Source organism: Morone saxatilis, unplaced genomic scaffold (assembly GCF_004916995.1).
Source record: "Morone saxatilis isolate NCDOM2014 unplaced genomic scaffold, NCSU_SB_2.0 Contig22, whole genome shotgun sequence".
NCBI lineage: Eukaryota > Metazoa > Chordata > Actinopteri > Moronidae > Morone > Morone saxatilis.
The window spans coordinates 15,077,363-15,096,601 of NW_023339785.1; the positions used below are offsets into that span (position 1 = coordinate 15,077,363).

Below are 19,239 nucleotides of genomic sequence, written 5' to 3' on the forward strand. Positions count from 1 at the left end.
AAACTATAAATTATAAACTATAAACTATAAACTATAATTGATAATGTCCTGGAAAGACTGGAGATCGGCTCTTTAGTTTAACCTCACATGACTTAAAGCTAATTACAGGAGAATAGAAATATTACTGAAACCTTTTAATGAGGTCAAACATAAAATCTGCTTTATAAAGAAGAACTGTAGTTTCTGTAATCTGGAAATAAATAAATACCAGAGTCGACAACAAGTGCTGAGTTTCAATAAAACATAAAGCTGCTGTTAATATCTGAGAGAGTTAATCAATCCTCATCACTCAGCGTCACAGAGGAACTGCTGAGCTTCCTGTAAGGTAACCGTCCACCTCTGTACCTTCGAGGTGGTCGTGGCCGATGAGGTGAACAGTTTGGGCGTGTAGGCGGCGAGGTTCACATCCGTCGCCACGTCTTTGGGCTCCTCGTCAAACTTCACGTCATCAGGAATGAAGCTGATCAGTGGAGGAGTAAAATGATGGATTAATCACTGGATTCTCTTCAGGCACTATTTGTTTGTATTGTTGTTGTTGTTGTTGTTGTTGACTCCTACCGGAGGTCCAGCATGGAGCAGCTGCTCTCGTACTCGTAGCCGTCACACTCGGCGTAGATTTTGGCGGCCGTGTCGATTGAGTCGCACTCCACTACGGCGTAGAAATACTTCAACCGCTTGAACTGGTAGTCCCGCATCTTCTCCCTGTAACCCCTGAGGACACACACACACACAGAGACACACACACACACACACAGAGACACACACACAGAGACACACACATATAGGCATATATATGTGTGTGTGAGAGAGAGAGAGAGTGTGTGTGTCTCTGTGTGTGTGTGTTGAAGAAAGAGGGGGAACGCACTACGCCCTTGATACACCCTGTGAGTACTTGAGCACTTGCCAGCAGGCATAATCCACCTTGTAGAGACTCAGCAGGTCCAAACCCTGGTTGAGAGAGAAGCAGACTCATAGAGAGACAACATTAGACTTCAGCACATCGCGGAAAAACAACCTTTATAGCTTAGAATTTGATTGACTGAAGGATTTCCTATCCAAATTTACTTTTTACTTGCCAATGTTGACATTTCATCATTTCATTTAGTTTCAATGGGCTTTTAGAACTGATGATCGGTCGATCAGCATCAGGAGAAGTGAGTGTGGGACTTATTATGTGCAGCTATTAGTCCAGTGGCATTTCATACAATGGGTTGATTTCTCTGAAAAGGAAGGACACAGTGCCTGTTATTTATATAGTGTATATACAGTAGGAGCTAGTGCACCTTTGTGAAGGGGTTTGTGTGTAGTTCAGATGTACATTCTAAATCCAAAATAGAGAATCGTCAAGGCTTGTTTCTTCAGGGATATTAGCTTTTCAGAAGCCAGTTTAGCTCTACAGCTGACTGTAGGCCAGCTGACTCAATGTGCTCAGTGTGTATAAACCACCATGATTGCCTGTGATTTGGGTCATGGTTTGAAACTGCTTGCTCTTAAACTTTGACTCCAGAAGGACCCAGTGAATACAGTAGGTGCTCCACATAGAGAGGCTGAAAGTCACTTTGAAGTCGAAGCACGATTCTCATGTGCTATCTGCAGTGACACCAACATGTAGGTCTAATTCTTGTAGAAAAAAAAAACATGAACTAAAGCATTGGGTCAGACAGTTTCTGTGCAGACACATTGTTCAAACTGAACAATCTGGTGGTCATTCTCAACATTTCAATGATGCCAAATATCAGGCTGGGAAATATGTATAAAATGATGCACAAGACATGTAGAGAACCAACATCCAACATGTCATGAACATCATGACCTCAGCTCATGCTGTGCTGTGTTGATATTGGTCTTGTACATTTCCAAAACATGCTTTCCTGGTTGGAAAGTTCATTACCTCCACCTGCCATCTGCTGGTGACTCCTAACTGGGATCGGATACCTCTCAAGCTCTTGGAAATGTCCGGCCTAAACTGCAGAATGTCAACAATGATAAACTTACTCTCAGTCTAACAAGTCGCCATCAGGTTGACTGTGCCAAAAGAGTAAACATTTCCTTTCCACTTTGATACCATACTCTTAACATTATGATGTCCTTTGCTGCCTGCTAACATGTTCTCTAGAGATTTCAACAGACAGTGGGCTAACGTTAACCTTATTAGAGCTGGCCTTGCCCATACAGTATTGGAGTGGTGATGTGAGCTTGTATTAGTCATGTCTGTATACACTCAGCCATGGCTCAGCTACCTGCAGTGTGTGTGTGTGTGTGTTTGTGTGTGCACGCTGCCCACTGTATATTTCTCGCTGTGGTCTCCTGTGCGAATGAAACTCATTAACAGGAAGCTGTCAGTGGAGGGGGTGGAGGACAGGGGGCATAGAGGTGGGAGGTGGGAGGGAAAGGAGGGGAGATGAGGAGCAATGGATAGGGGGAAAGGCTGTGACATTTATGTTTCATATTTCAAGCAATGCTACCAACCGAATGCAGGAGCTGCTGTTGTGTTTATGTGTGTGTGCGTATTGTCTACCCTATCACACAGGGAAACCTGCTGGTCGTAATTTGTCTCCTGCAACATCGGCTGTCTTTTGTCCCACTGTGTCTTCTTTCCTCCTCCATTCTTTGTTAGTCATTTCTCTCCTCCCGTCTCTGGCACCAAACCTTTTAATATCACAGACAGCAAGACCTTAGATTAGAGAAATGTGGTTCTAAATAAATGAATTTCAAACTGCAAAACAACCGTACTACTACATTTGAAGGTGGAGGAAAGCCTTAAGGTACTGTAGTTGTGACTGTGATGTGCTCAGTGGTCCCTTTTACACTGTGCAAGTTTTGCCTGTCTCAGATGACTGTTGTGCTGAAATCACTGGTCGTCAATCATAATAGGTGGTCTTAAATCATACTGTGTAACACGACCATGAAGGCATATTTAGAGCTTTGGTGAACAGGCTGCTTCAAAGTTCTGAAAATGTAGTACTAAAATGTGAATGATGCTACGACCCACGTTTACAAACCGGCTAATCAGAATATGACTTGAAATTACACACATTACATTGTCGAGCTAGCATAATATTTACCTTCATTCCCTTGCCACGGCTGCCTTTCCATCTCTTCCTCCTCCTCATCTTTTTAGGTTTTGAAAGTGCCAGTGTTACAGCACACATGTTCAGGATGTAAATGATAACAAAGGATTCAAATCTGGTGGCCAGTGATGGCATCAGATTAACATAATTTCATAGTATATGGAGATTAATGTCACCTGTAAAACAGATGGAGCTCACTTGATACTCGAATGAAAAAAGGACGGGAACAAGAAGACATTTTAGTATTTTCTGTCACTCAGTCAATCTCACCCCCTCCTCTCAGTTCTCATTGAGTCATGAACTCCTCATTCTTCTTCCACGCTTCTCTCTTTCTCTTTTTTTTCTTCCTCTGTCTCTGGAGCGGTGAATGACCCTGTGCTGCCTCAACCATAGCTCTCTCTATCTCCCCCCACCCTCTCCCTCTGCCCTCACCCATGACTCCTCCTCTCCGCTGTTCTCCTCTGCCTGCCATGTTTCACTCTGCATCCCTGATGAGCCACTTGCTCCCTCCTGCATAATGTATGAGCGTCCATTTGTTGGCAGGGGAGCCGAACAGTCAAAGTTCAGGTGGCTTATCTTGGAAACATAAGGAAAATGGGATGTGATTTATTATTTTGCAGAATCACACTCCTAATAACTGGACTGTAATGTGTTGTAAGATAAGTGTAATGCAGACGGAGACACTTGCATTCTAGTCCATGTCTACTGAGGCAGGACATGCAATAGAAATGGAAAAAAAAATTTAGATGGTTTGTAGAAACAAAAGGACATATGTGTGGAATAAATTACACACTGCATTGGCTTCAGACTGAGGTTTGTAAGCAGCTCTGCCAGATGAGCTAGACTAATAGACCTTTTTCACAGCAGCCATTTGGACATGAAATAGTAGGATAAACACAGGTGTTACCAATGATACTGATTAAGGTTCTGTTCCATTCAGGTCAAACAGAGTCAGGGTGCTGCTGTTGTACACGTTGCCTCACTGGAGAGGCTCTGCTACACTAAATGAAACGCACCTTAATTAGTATAATTGGTAATACCGTGTTTACCGTATCTCATGTCAAAATGGCTGCTGTGAAAAAGGTCTGTTCTCCACCATTCTCTAACTGTCTGGATTTGGTCTATAACATGATTAGCTGTCTCATGGAAAAGTGGATTTATTTTATTTTTCTAGTGCAGTGTTTACTGTATGTCATATGGATGGTTTGGAGCTTGTTAGAGGATATCTAAATGTTTTCGACCAATTAAATCTTTTATAATCCTTAAATTCGCTTAACCACCTTTGTTGCTATTTTGCCAAAGCACTTGTTGTTGTAATTCATGCCAACAGTATTTCCATTTTCCTTGGGTTACAATTACCACTTTAATTTTTCTGAGCTTTTATGCAAATAAAGTATAGCTGCAGTGAATACACACACATTTGTGTGCAGCGCTGAGTTCAAGTGTGTTTCTGTTTCAGGCAGGGGCAAGCCTGCAACTGCCTTGTGTTGTTGGCTACATCAAAGTCTTCTGGTGAGGACAAAAATAAAAACGAGGGGTCCAGCTGGAACAGTGGTAGACACAGCAGCAGTAGTAACAGAAGATCTTAATACCAAATCCAAATCTGGTAGCACCAGCTCGCCGGGCTGAAGCCATGTTGCGTGAATGTGTAACTACAGTGAGTTCCACACTGTCTCTTTATGCTAATACACAATAAATTGCATATAATATATATAATGCATTTGTGAGACATTCATGGTCTTCAGCGCTCCTCTGACAGATTTACAGTCAATATATTTATATAAGTATAGTGAATCTGAGGAGAGGTGTTCTTGCAGTAGTAGACATAATTTTAGCTAATAATTATAGTCCTTGACTCTTCCTAAATTATGCCCAATTACTTCACCTTGTTCACTTTATGTGTCGGAACTACTGACCTCAATCTTAGGTGGTATCTGCAGTGAAAGGAGGAAATACATTATAATTATAATTTATAACAAACCTATTTTTTTTAACATTGTAGAGTTTATTGAAAGGCAAAGTCATAAGATTAATATATTATTTAACACTGAATAATAACAGTTTGAAAGCTCCTGGTGTAATTGCTTTTTATAGAGTAGTGAAGTCTGCTAATACACATTATGGTCTATTGCTGAGCTGGCCGGTTCAAGCCAGCTATTTTGGCATGAGTGAGCCTATTATTGGTGGATTTAAGTGGTGCAAGGAAATGATTGGGTGGTTTGTGAAGTAAAGGCACAGTAAGTGATGGAGAGTCAGTATATGATCATTAAGACTGCTGGAAATGTCCTGAGTCTGATAAAACATCTGAGATCTCAGCCATGTGTGGGTATGTAGACACTGATCCACACACTTGATTCATCTCAGAACTTTTCTGAACTGAAAGGCACTGAAAGTTGGTGTTATGGTATTGAAAAAGGTGTCGTTTTGGTATCAGTACCAAATTGCTATCATGTCAGTACTAGTATCTAAAGATTTCAAACACACTCAGCCCTGGTGTTTTCTCAGGTTGTCTTGTGTTGTATAATCTTGTCTCATTTTGTCTCCTGTCATCTCCCCTCCTGTCCTCCTGTGTCTCTTGTCAGAATCTCTTTTTGCAAACAGTGACAGAAAAGCTGTCATTGCCATTCAGGCAGCCTCAACTTTTATCCTCAAGAGGAAGAAAAGTTGTTATTCACTCTTCTGAGCTTGTTGTTTGTTTCTCCTAAAAGAGGCTTTTCTTGTCCCTGTCCTCATTCCCTTCCTTTTCTGTCTTTTCCTGCTAAAATCCTGTCTTCCATCTTGCTTGCATGCTGTCAGGTTTACAGAAATGCAGTAAATCTTATTTGTGAGGGACATCGGATGTGTGCTGCATATTTCCTCATGTATTTGTGTAAATGCATGCCGTCACCAGACTGTGTGTTCATTAGCTGGTAGACCTGGTGGCAGGTTGAAAATCTTGGCATGTCACAAACCGCTGCGTATGTGGTTGTGTGTTTGTGTTATGACTGTGTGTGTTAGTGTGTGCGGCCTGTCTCAGCTCACTCTCATGGTGAGAATTAAATGTTGTCATCCTTTATCATTACTGTTCTCTCTTCCAAGACGACAGTCTCCCCGAGGCTGCCAGTCACAGACCCCCGCTGTCTCTTTTTATCAAAACAACTGTGTGTGAATGCTTGTGTCTTTGCATGTGTGTGTACAGCAGTTTTTTAGTTACTACGTGTTTTCTCTGCAATGGAAGCAGCTGCGGTGACACTATTATTTTCATTTCAAAGCTGGTCGGTGTGGTGGCTTGTATTACATGTTCTCCCCTTTTTGCATTTACGGAGGAAAGGGTTTTGCTGAGCTTTCACATTCTTTTTCAACCGCACTCTGCCTCACGGTGAACACATTCACACCTGGGAGCTTCCCACTGCATCAAAATGAACTGGCCGTCTTCTGTTATATCTATGTTTGCTCCCCGGTGTGTTTGTGTGCGTCCTGATTGGCTAGTTGCACAGCCGAGGGGGAGGGGCAGGGTGCAGGTTTAGAGAAGCAGCTTAGACAAGACGAACCCTGGAGTCACCTTCACCTTCTCTCACACGTACACATAAACCTATTGAGTGAATACTTCCCAGCAGACATACAGTATTTCCGTCAATTAAGTGAAGACTTGGCTGAACACCTGTCATTCTTTCTTATCTCTCTCCTGCTCTGTCCTCCATTTCTCTTTCTACTCTTAAGCTGCCTCTGTACCTTCTCTTCAAACCGTTTATCACCTCCTGGCTCTTCCTTCTCTCGTTTTATACTCGACGAATACCTGATGAAACAGTGCCCTTCAAAATAAACCTTCTCCCTCTCACGCTTTCTGCTCCTTTCATCCCTTTTCTCTTTCCATGCTCTCCTTCTGCGTGCATATTTCTCACTCTGAGCTATTGATTTCAAATGAGAAAATGCTGATTCTCATCTCTGCACTGAGGGATTGTAGTTGTGTGTGTGGAGAGAGACAACTTTTGCATAGTTCCAGCTGCAATTGCATTTTTCTGTGTCATGTAGTACCTCTTTAAACTTACTAGTGGAACATTTTCACATATCTCTCTAAGTGCTGTCTCTGCATGTGTATGAAGGCCCACACAAACACACACACACACACACACACCTACTCACACAGACACACTCACTGCTTTCCATCCACCCTGAGGCTCTTGGAGAGATCGATCAGTAAATTTACAGGGCCTGGTAACCCTGATTGGAGCCATGATATAATCAATAAGAGTATGAAAAGACAGGAAGACACACACACAAACACACATATGCAGTCACACACACACTCAAACACACTCGAGGACAATTCTGTCACAGGCTAGACAAAGGTCATTGTCCCTTATGACCAGGATAGATAGGTTTGTGTGTGTGTGTTTGTGTTTGTGTGTTGGAGGGTAGAACAGAGAAAGACGGACAAGGCAGGAGAGCTAAAGGATTGCCAGTATAATGTTGGCTCACAATAAAAAAGAGGAAATGGGTAAAAGGAGAAATGGTAGGAGAAGAGAGGAAGAGGAGGAGCTTTAATGTGCAGCCCATCAACACTGTGGGCAGAACAGATGGACAGACAGTGGATGGGAGAATGGGTGAAATGTGGAATCCATAATCAATACGTGTGTAGGTGTGCGTGTGTGTGTGTGTGTGTGTTTCATGGCATCCCTTCCAAACCCCCCTGTCTCTCTGTGGGGATTGTCTTTCTGTCCGTCTATCTGGCACTGATATGAAGCTCTCCTGCTAAGCTGTTGATTCTTTTGAAGAGATGCTGTCTGATTCGCTGCTTTTGTCTAAAGATTTAGCAACACAGAGAAACCACCCTTGGACCACTGGAAAAATACAGTCTACATCTGTATGTGGATCTCTTACTTTAAGGGATATTTTATTAAAGACCAGATCTATTTAGACTATTTTAACACATTTGAACAAATAGACAAAATCTTTTCTCTATTCTTATAAGAGGGACTGTATTGGATCTCCTACACTGTACATACCAAACTAATCTAATTTAGCTCCTGGCATTAGTAACCTTCAGTAACCTACATTTGGACAGAGGCGATATGATGGCATATACCATGAGAATTTCTACATTTGTCTACCATCAGATATTATGCTGTTTATACTGAGGTAAACCCCTTTAATATCACTGGACGTGTTCAATTATTGTGGAAAATGTATCAAACCAATCAGCCGGAATGCTTCATTGCAATATTTGCCTTTTAGCATTGTTAGGGGCATGAACATGCTGTAGAGATGGCAATATTGGTATGCTTTTGTACAGACATTTATGGTTCCCAGCAGTAGTAGTCCCCAGTGGTTCTAACTATTGGTTGGATTGCCATGAAATCTGATACAGACATGTACCTCTCAGGATAAATTGTGATAACTTTTGATCTGTGAAAGGTGCTATATTAATTATTACAAAAAATGAAGGGATGACAGTTTTCATGTTGAACCTTCATTAAGTCAAAATGTTATTTTGTTCAAAACTTTGATTTATGACCAAATACCTCATCTCATACAAACAGCATTAAGTTCCATTCAGTTTACAATCATGTGAAACTAAGAAAAGCTGCATGTCTAGTGAAAGTTCATGTCATCAGTTTGAAATCTTCTGTCTGATCATCAAATTGATGGGCAAATCATTTCCGCACTAAAACAGATTCATTCTGAATTTGATTTCCAGTGTTAATATACCGTTAACTGTGCACGCAGTAGTGATCCATATGGCTTCAAGCTGTCCTCACTATATTTCCACTATGTTTTTATGGTTTTGTGCCGTCTTGTTAGAAAATCTCATACTAATGACAGCCAGCCTGCTTTCGAACAACAAATGTCTATAATATTGTTGGATTTTCACAGCTGGTTTTGATGGATATGGGAAGGATATTAGTGTGTGTGTCTAAACCTGCGTATGAACTAAACTGTGTGTAGTTTCATGCATAAAACATATAGCATGTTTTGATCATCATGCCTACATATCAATGTAAAAATGTAGATGTCTGTCAGAATAATTTAGTATGCTTTTGTGTGAGAGTTTCTGCTGCCATTGCCATTAGTGAAGCTGTCGCCCCCACTGTGCACTGGTTCTAGTGTATGATCAGATGTTTCCTCCTCGGGGTTTGGCTCCTTCTACAGCTCTACACATGCCAGCATTTGATTTGTCTTTTTGTAATCTGTTTTATAAGTGGAATCTACGAGTGGAGATGAGCCATAGCAGCCTTATTTCCCCGCTTGTTACTCTGCCAAATAGGAAGTTCCTGTTGGCACAGTGATTGTGTTGTTGTGTTAGAAGTGTGGGGTCTTGGGTTCATGCCTGCTATCTGCTCTTTGATTCATTGCTTCTCTTCCTTTAAACCTTTTGTTCTGAAAGATGACCCTGTAATATTACACAACAGAAATCTGAAATAAAAATGCATCTTTTTATACAGCAATAATGTTAAATTCTGTAGTTATGATATCCTGTGTCTTTTTTGAGGTAACAAATCTGAGCTTGAAATGGGTATTTTTGACAGCAAAAAGGGATGAGTGGATTTAGAAGCCCATGCAAGTAAGAGAATCTTTTTGATCATTATTCATTTATTTTCTTTACCTCTATCACATCATCTCTTCCTTTGGTTTGGTGTCTCTTTCTTTGATTCTCTTTGATGCTCACAATGACAATGCTAACATGCTGATATTTAGCAGGAATAATTTACCATGTCAACCATCTTAGTTTAGGAGCTGAGGCTGTTGGGAATGTAATTTTGCTGTTATTTAGCCACAAACCAAAGAATTGGACAAATTATGTGCTGATGTTGCTGCAAAGTGAGCACAATTCCTCCTCTGGAGGCCATGAATGTCTGTAAGAAATTTCATAGCAATCCATCCGATTGTTGTTGAAATATTTCAATAAAAATATAAATACCAACCTGCTGCTAGAGGAAAAGTCAGAACCAAAGTCATCAGAAATCATCCTCAAGGGACCTTTTTTTTTTATTACGTAGGACAGCTGAAGATAGACAGGAAAAGGGGTAGAGAGAGCGGGGATGACACGCAGCAAAGGACCACAGGTCAGACTCGAACCCTGGGGCGCTGCAGCAAGGACTCAGCCTTTGTACATGGGGCGCCAGCTCTACCAGGAGCTACCAGAGTGCTTGGACCTTAAATATCTTCAGCAACTTGCATAGCAGTCGAGACAGACTGACATTCCTGTCCCTAGAGCCATGCTGCTAGCATAAAATAGCAAAAAAAGACTCTCAATTAAGGTTTAATAAGTAATAGTTGTCATTCTAACAATCTTTAGTCAGTGCAGTTAGTATGTTAATGCGAACAGTTACAAAAACACACCTACTGAACATCCTGATAGGTAAGAGTTATAATGTGAACATGAGACAGAGACAGGTATTTAGTAGTGTTAATTTTGTTTTTCAGCCATAATAATCTTTTGTATCTTGCAATATCTTGATGGCACACTCTGGACCAACATTTCTCTTTTTTCACTATCATGTAATGAGGTTATGTCTTTTGATTTATAAAGCAGCTTCATGCTTTGATTAATAGTATGTGTCTGCCTCTGCTTGTTCCCTGTAATCACAGTCGTTGTTATTGAAATGATGGACGCAACCATCGCTTTGCCTATCGTGATAGCTGATGCAGATGATCATACAAACAGTATTCAAATTACAGATCGGCCTTTTGAATAAATTGTTTGGCTACGTATTGTGTTTCGGGGGAAGTCTAATCAATTATGTAATGCAGCAGATTTTATTTACCAGCGGGAAGTCTTGCTCAGATCACATTTGGAAGTATCTCTCCCAACCCCGAGTGTCACAGTGTGAAATAAATCATGGGCAGTCTGTTTCTCTTTTTCACACCTCCCCAGTCCTCCTTTCGATTAATGTCAGCACCCCGCCCCCCCCTTTTCTTTCACTCTGATGTTTATGGTCTCTAAAACCATGTCAGATTGAATTGGTCATTATCTCATTTTCCCCCTGAGGGCAGGGATACTGTTACTGTTTGTGTGTACGAATGTGTGTGGGGGTTTTGAGAGATGTCTTGTCTGCTTCAATAATTCAGGAGGTTTCTGCTACTGCAGCTCATGTGATGCTCCTGGGAGAGAGGGTGAGGGGGGAGAGAGATAGAGAGGGAAGGGGACGGGAGGGGACGGAAAGACTGACACACAGATGTGGCAGATCGGTTACTTGTAGCTTTTAGTGCCTTTCCAAATTCCTTACTGCATCATTTTGTAGTTCTCTACAGCTAAGTAACTTCCTGCTGTGCTCTTGTTTATGACAGACAAACTCATGGGAATTGTAGGTAATGGCAACGAGCAGTTAGGCCCTGAGGGGTTGAAATGAATACCACATGTAAAGTCATGGGCTCTCTGTAAGTGTGTGTGGACAGTAAAACCAAAAGCCCTCTGGGTAATGTAGTTAGAAAGTGTTTGTTTCTCCTAAGGCTTAGTGGAACCTAAGTGAAAATGAAGCTACAGCACCAGGAGACTGGTTCCTGACAGTTCTGTGAAGAGCTGGTCTAAGATCTAGGATTTATATTGTGTTAGTACTAGGGTTGGGTGTTAAAAAATGATATAAACTTCCAACCAGCCACCGTCAGTCCAACAACCGGCGAGTGCCGATAAATTCACACAATTGCGTGTGTGCTGCATGAACTATAGCTGAGGTTGATGGAAATTGCATTAGTTTTGCACCTATTTGGTCATAGCAAAGTATTTTGACAAATTACAATGTTGACCTGATAAAAGTGTTAGAGGACGAGTTAAAGGATCACCAAAATGATTCAAAAATCACCCTCAAGGTCACATGTTTAGATGTTTATGCAAAATCATTTGGCAATCAATCCAATAGTTGTTCATATATTTCGGTAACATGGTTCACCTATCATTGACATCCATAGACTGGCTAAAAACAAAATGCTAAAAAAAGGGACATAAAAATTAGGAATTATATAAAATTTCCTCTTGTGTAATGCATGTGCTTGTGTCCTCCAGTTGTTATCAAGGCATCACATTTCAGCACAATGTTGTTTTTGTCCGCTCTTAAAGGAGAAGAATCCAGTTGATTGTTGGTCTCTATACTGGTGTGTTTCTGCTGTCAGAGTGGGGTGAGTGAGTCATTTCTGCTCAGTGTTCAGAAATGAAAAGTTCAAGTGGATAAAAACAGTATTGGACACAATGTTTGACTTTAACCCCTTAGACACACTGCTGCTGATCTGAGTGATGGCGATGGCGGGATTGGAGTAAGTTTTAGCCCGTCACTGCCAACTTCACATCCATTTTCGTTGGCACTACAGAACCACTTTCCAGTCAGATGCCGTTGAGTTGTCAGAGTAACAGCTGGCTGGATGTCCTGTTTCAGGCTGACTTTCAAACCCGGAGAGACATGAGTAACCAGATTTAAGCCAGATGGTGTTTTTATCCCTTGTATCCTATTTAAACTTTTTGATTTTGAATAGATATATACAAGTCTAAAGGATACATTAAAGGATTGATTTTTAATTTTTAGTTTCATAGTGACATTGGTATACTGTATTTTTAAATGATACAGTATACCACAATTGCTTATAATAATTAAATTAATGTACAAAATATGATTAGTAAATGGACTTGGTTTTATTAAAACTGGTTTGTTGTATTAATACTTAGTACTTATAAACATAAAGAGTGAGCCACCAGCATCATCTACTTCAACATCCACAATACCTATCTCTCTCCCTCTCCAAGGGACTCACTTGAGGCTGTTTTATAACACAATCTGCATAATCATAATGCATAATCCAGCTAAAGGAAAGTGATTTGTTCAGAGCTAAATGAAATGCAAATCTCTAAATACAACAAAAACCTGTATACGATCAAAAAAAATATTACCTGAATTAATCGAAAATACGTTATTATACAACTTCTTAAATGTACAAATACTCCTACAAGGGTGTGACTGTTTGCACATCAAGCACCATTCAACAAAGCTTGATTGCCTTGAATCAAACTGAAATATCACACTTACTAATTGGCCAAAAATACATTCTGCCACAGGAGCAAGCAGTGTATTGTTCTCTTTCGAGTTTTTCTCCTGATCAGATCAGATGGATCCTGTCTGGGAAGTTGACTTTCAATTGAATTTCAAACTCTTTATTCCCCGTGAAACCATTACGTCTACACCAAGTTTGTGTTGGTTTCTTGATGCAAAACAAGATTGTTTCATGTTGATACACCAAAGATTATGTGGTCATTAAGTCATAAAACTTGGAGCAAAGTAATTAAACACTGGGCTGCTGATGGGTCTATGAATACGATAATTAGAATCATGTGCAAAGCAATTTCACAACTCTTTGCAGCTACACAAACAAGATGCTCATGTAATGTGCTGTATGTGCTTGAGTTTTTAATGGGTCATCATGGGACACTGATGCCCAATAATGTTATGAGAGCAAACAGCACTCTCAAACACACTGCAGACACTGCTGCAGACATGACTGATGAAACTAAACAAATGCTTGTTTGTCATTCAGTATATAGGATTAACCATCGAATCTTTCAGTGCTTTTCTTAAGGGTAAAAATACTTGATTCTGTACTTCCCACACAGTATTTTGTTTTATTCAATTAATAAATAAAAATACAGTTTGATCCCAGAAGACTCCTGCCAACTCAATTTTCATGTGCTGTCTTCCAAAACAAAATTGAATTAACAACACATATTCAAATTATATTCATAGGTAATGCTTCAGTAGAGAGATATCACACTGAGAGCAGTCCTTAGTCACCGTGAGGCGAGAAAAGTCTCATTTCAGTAATACCACTGAGTTGGCACAGAGGGGTGCTGCCACAGACGAATTACAAAATCAGACATGTATAACAACAAACATTAGTTGTTATGTACAGCAGGCTAATTACTGTTAAACTGTCACTGTTAAAATGTCCTTAAATTTAGTCCTTAAAATCCATACAGACAAAATTCACCTCCTCTCATCCCATTAGGTGTGCACCAAAAGTTCACCAGACTTGTTGAGCAGCGTGTGGACAGATGGTAGACTGAGTAGAAGAACAGCTCTTTATTCTAGTTCTGAAGCAATTCAATTTCATTTTATTGTGGGAAAAAACGACCATGGTCTGGATCTCAGTGTGTTCAGTGATAGCTTCCTCCCCGCAGGTTGTGTTTTCTGATCACTGAAAAACTTCATAACAACCAGAGCGATGGACTCAGCTCCCTCATTTCGTGACTCTCCCTCTCCTCCATCTCCCATTGCTGTACGGATGTGGTGATACAGGCACGTTGTGTGTGTTGACAACGGCAGTCCCAGTGATCGAGCAGTGGGCGGAGGAAAGACATGGGAAGAATAGTGAAGCCAAATGGCTAGTCATGTCTTCGGGATGAATAAAGGGAGATGGATTATGAGAATGTTACACTTCAATTGATGGGATGGGGGAGGGGGGCAGAGTGAGATAGGTGTGGGTATAAAAATGAATAAAGTTATGCATATGCATGTTGCAGGGTGACACAAGAATTGTTTGACAGCTTTAATTAAACTCAGCTGAGTCAGCCTCTGAGCTGCAGCTTCAATCACATTTTAATGAGCCACACACCCAGAAGCCCACATGGAATAAGGTCCGTCTCTTTAAACCTCCCCTCTTCTCTCCGTCTGCCTTTGGTTTGTGTGTGTGTGTGTGTTGTGTATACACTTCTAACCTTGAAAGCACCAGCCTTTGGCACATACCCAGTGACATTCTCATGGATTTTGAGTTGGATAATAAGGTGAGCTGGGATGCCGGTGATCAATACTGGGAGCTTCTTTTATCTAGAACTGACAGATAAAACTGGTCCATCCCTGCCAATACTGGCAGACATAGCTTCACCTTGATTGGCGCCAATTTATCTTGCGTTATTATGGGATTCATTTAGCCACAAGTTTTCATTTTAATTGCAGTAGACTTGATATATATATAGATACTGTCAGATATAATGTAATTATATATGTTGGAAGGTATGCAAATTATAATGGCTTGTTTTTTCAGGTGCATTGTGATATATATGCCTATATGTACGTTGGAAGAGTTTCTGTCTCTGTAGTCATTCCTCCTGTCTATACTGGCCATTAAAGGCAAAAAAAAAACTTTTTTCTCATTCACTTTTTTAATTGTTAGTGATAGAGTCCTACATGCATGCATTTGATGCCAAATTTAGAACAGCTTTAGTTTTTTCATATGATAGATTTCTGTATTTGTGTTTTTTGTATGTGCTCTCCTTACTGGTTTAAAGTAGCAGGGGTTGAGTTGGCAAAAGGTAATGTTATTTATGTGCACCAATGGCTGTTTCTTTCTAGAAACATCTGAATCAAAGTCTGACGACAGTTAGTGGGTGGTTTGCTTATGTTTTCAGGCCACTGTCAATCAACTCTGATCAAACCACACCGACACAGTTCTGACAAAGCTTTTGACGAGATCTTCAGTGTTAAACTCATGAGTCATATTTTTATGAAGAAATACAAACAACCTGGAGTAGCTACAATCAGTATTTATATATTAACACTGAAATGGATGGAATCACTTGACTGCTTGTATGTGAAAGGGATCGCTCATGAACGTATGGAGAATTATGTCCGAACTCTGCAGTTCCCCTTAGCTTTATAAAGAACCTCATAGCGTGTTAACCTGTTCGGCCCACAGCTTTGACATAGTGAAGACTAAAAGAGATTAAATATTCGATATTCATCAGGTGGATAGAAACCAACTCCAGATTTAATGCTAATGTTGTCCTGTATCTGTTCGATGTGTAAATAGTTTGGTTCACTATATCAACTTAAAAGGTGGTAATACTGTATGTCTGTGTTGTGCTCACAGCTTGTTTCTGCTGACATATTGCAAGTTTAAAGGGATAGTTTACCACTTTGCCTTGCCATTAGAAATTCCTTTCCGATTAGAAATTGAGGCTGTTGTATTGCTTCCTCCAAAGCCACAAGACTCTTCAGTTTCAGAAAGTGGAGCAAGTATATTCTACATATTCCAGTACATTTAAACTGATTTAGTTGGCTGAAATAAGTTTTTCCCCTGACCCTGTCTACAGCAGTGCATTGCTTAGCTTCTGTGCTGGTACTTCTGTCTGCTTCCTTAAACTCGGAATGTGCTGAGCACAATCTACTGTAGGTAATACCCTGACTATAGATAAGTACCTGATACAACCCCACTTCAATAAATCTGAACTATCCCTTTAAGTGATTTCTTCATTGCATAATAACTGTAACCAGTGGAAGAGGTAGGGTCCACAATCCATAGATTAGAGCAACCAATGACTCTTTCAGTTTACATACTGTATGGGGATGTGAGCACTGTTTTAAAACGCAAAAATAAACCTAGCCTTTAATGTTGTTTATAGTAATTAAGTTTGTTATTTATTGTGAATATAAGTTTTTATTCATTCTCTAGTATGAATTAATTTAGGTTTACTGTTCAAATTGAGCTGTTATCCTGTATTTACTGTCAATCTGATCATAAAGTTCATTGTTAAACCATAAAATTTGAGGGATCCTTCCCAAAAGTTTATGTTTAGTGATTATGTTCAAATCAAACACTGACCAATATATCTTTAACTCTAATATATAGGTATTGGAAATGGCCCCAAAAATAAGTAATTAAGGGTGCACACACACTCGCACATACACACTTATATTTTATATATAATACAATCAGGCTGACATTTCATATACTTTAAATGGTCTGTTTAACGATCTTCAGTTGATTGCATTTTAAGTAATCAGCAACACTGAACAACTTGCATTCACAGTGATATTAATCCACACTGGCGTGCGCACACACACACCCGCACGCACACACACACACACACACACACACACACCAATCAAATGAAAATGTTCATGACCCCTTACTTGTATGTCTTCTCACTTTTATTACTGTAACTTTTCATGGTGAGAGCTCTGACATTTAGATGGAAACAGCTAATACCAACCCACTCTGGATTTCTCTGTCTGGTTCTCAGAGAGTGGGTGAGTGTTTCTGCAGCTCTCTTTCAGTGAAGGCAGTTTTCTTTTATTCTTTCTTTTTATCATTATGTGTGCCTGTATTTGTGTATGTATGTGTGCACGCCCATATGGCACTCAGCATGTTGTTTGCCAGACCTGAAATTCTGTCAGCCGAGCTTTAGTTGTTTCACTTCCTGGGATACAGGAACTGCATTACCTTGCCATGATGACTGTAGGATCTCTGGGGAGACTGGTTTTGTGAGCCGTCCTGCTGAAACCTTGGATCTTGGTTTGACTGCACCAGAATGGTGATTATTGGTTCATTTGCTAAAAAACAGAATGGCTAATTGCACTAACACTGTTATACTGAAGCCAAGAAAGTTTTGCCTGTTCAAACTCAGAAAATCTAATATTTGGCAAAAGGTTGAAGCCAGATTTATGGTCATTGGAAGGGGTTAATAGGAGCGACATATGACGAATGTATTGTACATGATCAGGTTGTATCATGCTTTATTATATATACCACAGTAACTCTATTTATAAGTTCTCCAAATTAAATAATAGTATACATTGTTTGTTTATGCCCCCTAGAAAAACATATGCAAGTCAGTTGTCAGTGCTTTCAAAAACTGTTACAAGTCACCACTGATTGAGGCTTTGGTTATGTGTAGACACAAAAAAAGCTTGGCTAGGTTTAGGAAAAGATCACGGTTTAAGTTAAAATAAGTTCCTTGTTAAGGTTAGTGATTCTTTGTCGTCATTGACTGTCGGTTGTAAACGTGGAACAAATTTACAGTGTTTTGTTTGTCTCATCTATCCAACCTATACTCGCTAGGCAGGCTTCACTCTATAACAATGTTACCTGACTTCCTCCTTTGCTCCCCTCATAAGTATTAAGTTGTCTAGAGGGCTTTGTCACTTCAAAGTAAACATGTCGCTTTGTGGCACTGGCTTAAATGACTGATGCTGTTGTTCTTCTTAGGACTATTTACATTCATTAACTTAAAGTAGAAAAGTCCACTTTGTATCTTTGCTGAACATGGGACTCTCGAGCGATTGCCTTCTTTACATTATTTCATTCACTGTGATAGAGAGCAGTGATTGTGGTGAGAAGAAGGTTTGCAGTGGAGATGGCTTTGCTGGATGTGTGATACTGACAGGTATGTGTGTTTCAACTTGCTGGCTGTTCTCTTCACGTTCAACAATCTCTATCAGCACTGTCTCTCTGTGAAGGTCTTGAAATTGATAACTTCGCACTTAATTTGTCTAATATTTGTCCCTCAATGTTCAAAGTCAGTAGCTTAACTGACTGAACTGACTGCCCTGTGTATGTATGAGTGTTTGTATGTGTGTGTCTGTGACTTATTCACATTTCTTACACTTGCGCCTCCATCCTGGTTTAACAAGGACACTCAGCAAGGGAGTGAGAATGAGAGGGTCAGAATTTCCAGACTGTGTTATTCCTGACTCAGATTTTAAAGTTGGCCTACTTTCAGACTTCTGCAATGAAGGTCAAAGTAAAAGTCAACAATTGGTGAAGGCGTGGGTACAGTACACCTGTGTGCTTGTGTGTATGGAATTTTCTCTTCCTTTGACTGCTGATGTTACTGAACAAAGGCAAAGAAAATTCTGGGTAAAAATACAGCAAGGTCTGATTACTAAGAACATATTTACTTACTAGAATAAAGATCAGTGTTTCCCACAGGTTGAGAATTAACTTGTGGTGGTAGGTGGCATGGAATGTGGCACGTGGATGGTGGGCGATACAACTTAATATTTACATCATGGTATTTGTTTTTGTTTTTTTACAGTGATAGTATTTTATCACAGTATGACAAAAAATAAAATGGATACTCAAAACATGGTTATACATATTTTCACTCTATTGGCAATGTATCTTTGTGTTTTGGGAGGAGTAGGCTGCCCCATAATGAAGGTTAATCTCAGAGTTAGACAAGGGATAGGATGTGGCTTCTCAACAGCATTTCTTTAGCAGAAAACAAATATTTGTATATAATTTTTTTGAAAATATTTTAAAGAATATCATACCCCTATTTCTAGTAGGTTATTTCTTATTTTACCATTTTAATTCTACTTAATTCTCCACCATATTTGAGTGTTTACCACAAACCACTTTAATCTGCTCAGCTTGCTTTTCCCTTCAGTTCCACATGCTATTGGCTCAGCCGGTGAGCCGTGTGGAGGAG

At 40.0% G+C, this 19,239-nt stretch overlaps 2 protein-coding genes across 4 annotated transcripts in view; one reads left to right on the forward strand and one right to left on the reverse strand.

The window, feature by feature from the left end:
- spock1 (SPARC (osteonectin), cwcv and kazal like domains proteoglycan 1) overlaps positions 1 to 19,239 on the forward strand; it is a 98,950-nt gene that overhangs the window by 1,060 nt on the left and 78,651 nt on the right. The gene's annotated exons all lie outside the window — the stretch shown is intronic.
- On the reverse strand, positions 271 to 710 carry LOC118333186 (ESF1 homolog). Its single transcript, XM_035668724.1, has 2 exons — positions 559 to 710; positions 271 to 460 (listed from the first exon to the last, which is right to left on the reverse strand). Exons 1-2 carry the CDS (start codon positions 693 to 695, stop codon positions 286 to 288), a joined length of 312 nt encoding a protein of 103 aa, XP_035524617.1. The 5' UTR covers positions 696 to 710; the 3' UTR covers positions 271 to 285.

What these genes read in the sequence shown, in the direction of transcription:
- LOC118333186 (XM_035668724.1), bottom strand. Translation starts at nt 695, where the DNA reads ATGCGGGACTACCAGTTCAAGCGGTTGAAGTATTTCTACGCCGTAGTG. An exon ending in TGCTCCATGCTGGACCTCCG is followed by an intron (nt 461 to 558) that starts GTAGGAGTCAAC and finishes TCCACTGATCAG; the next exon opens with CTTCATTCCTGATGACGTGA.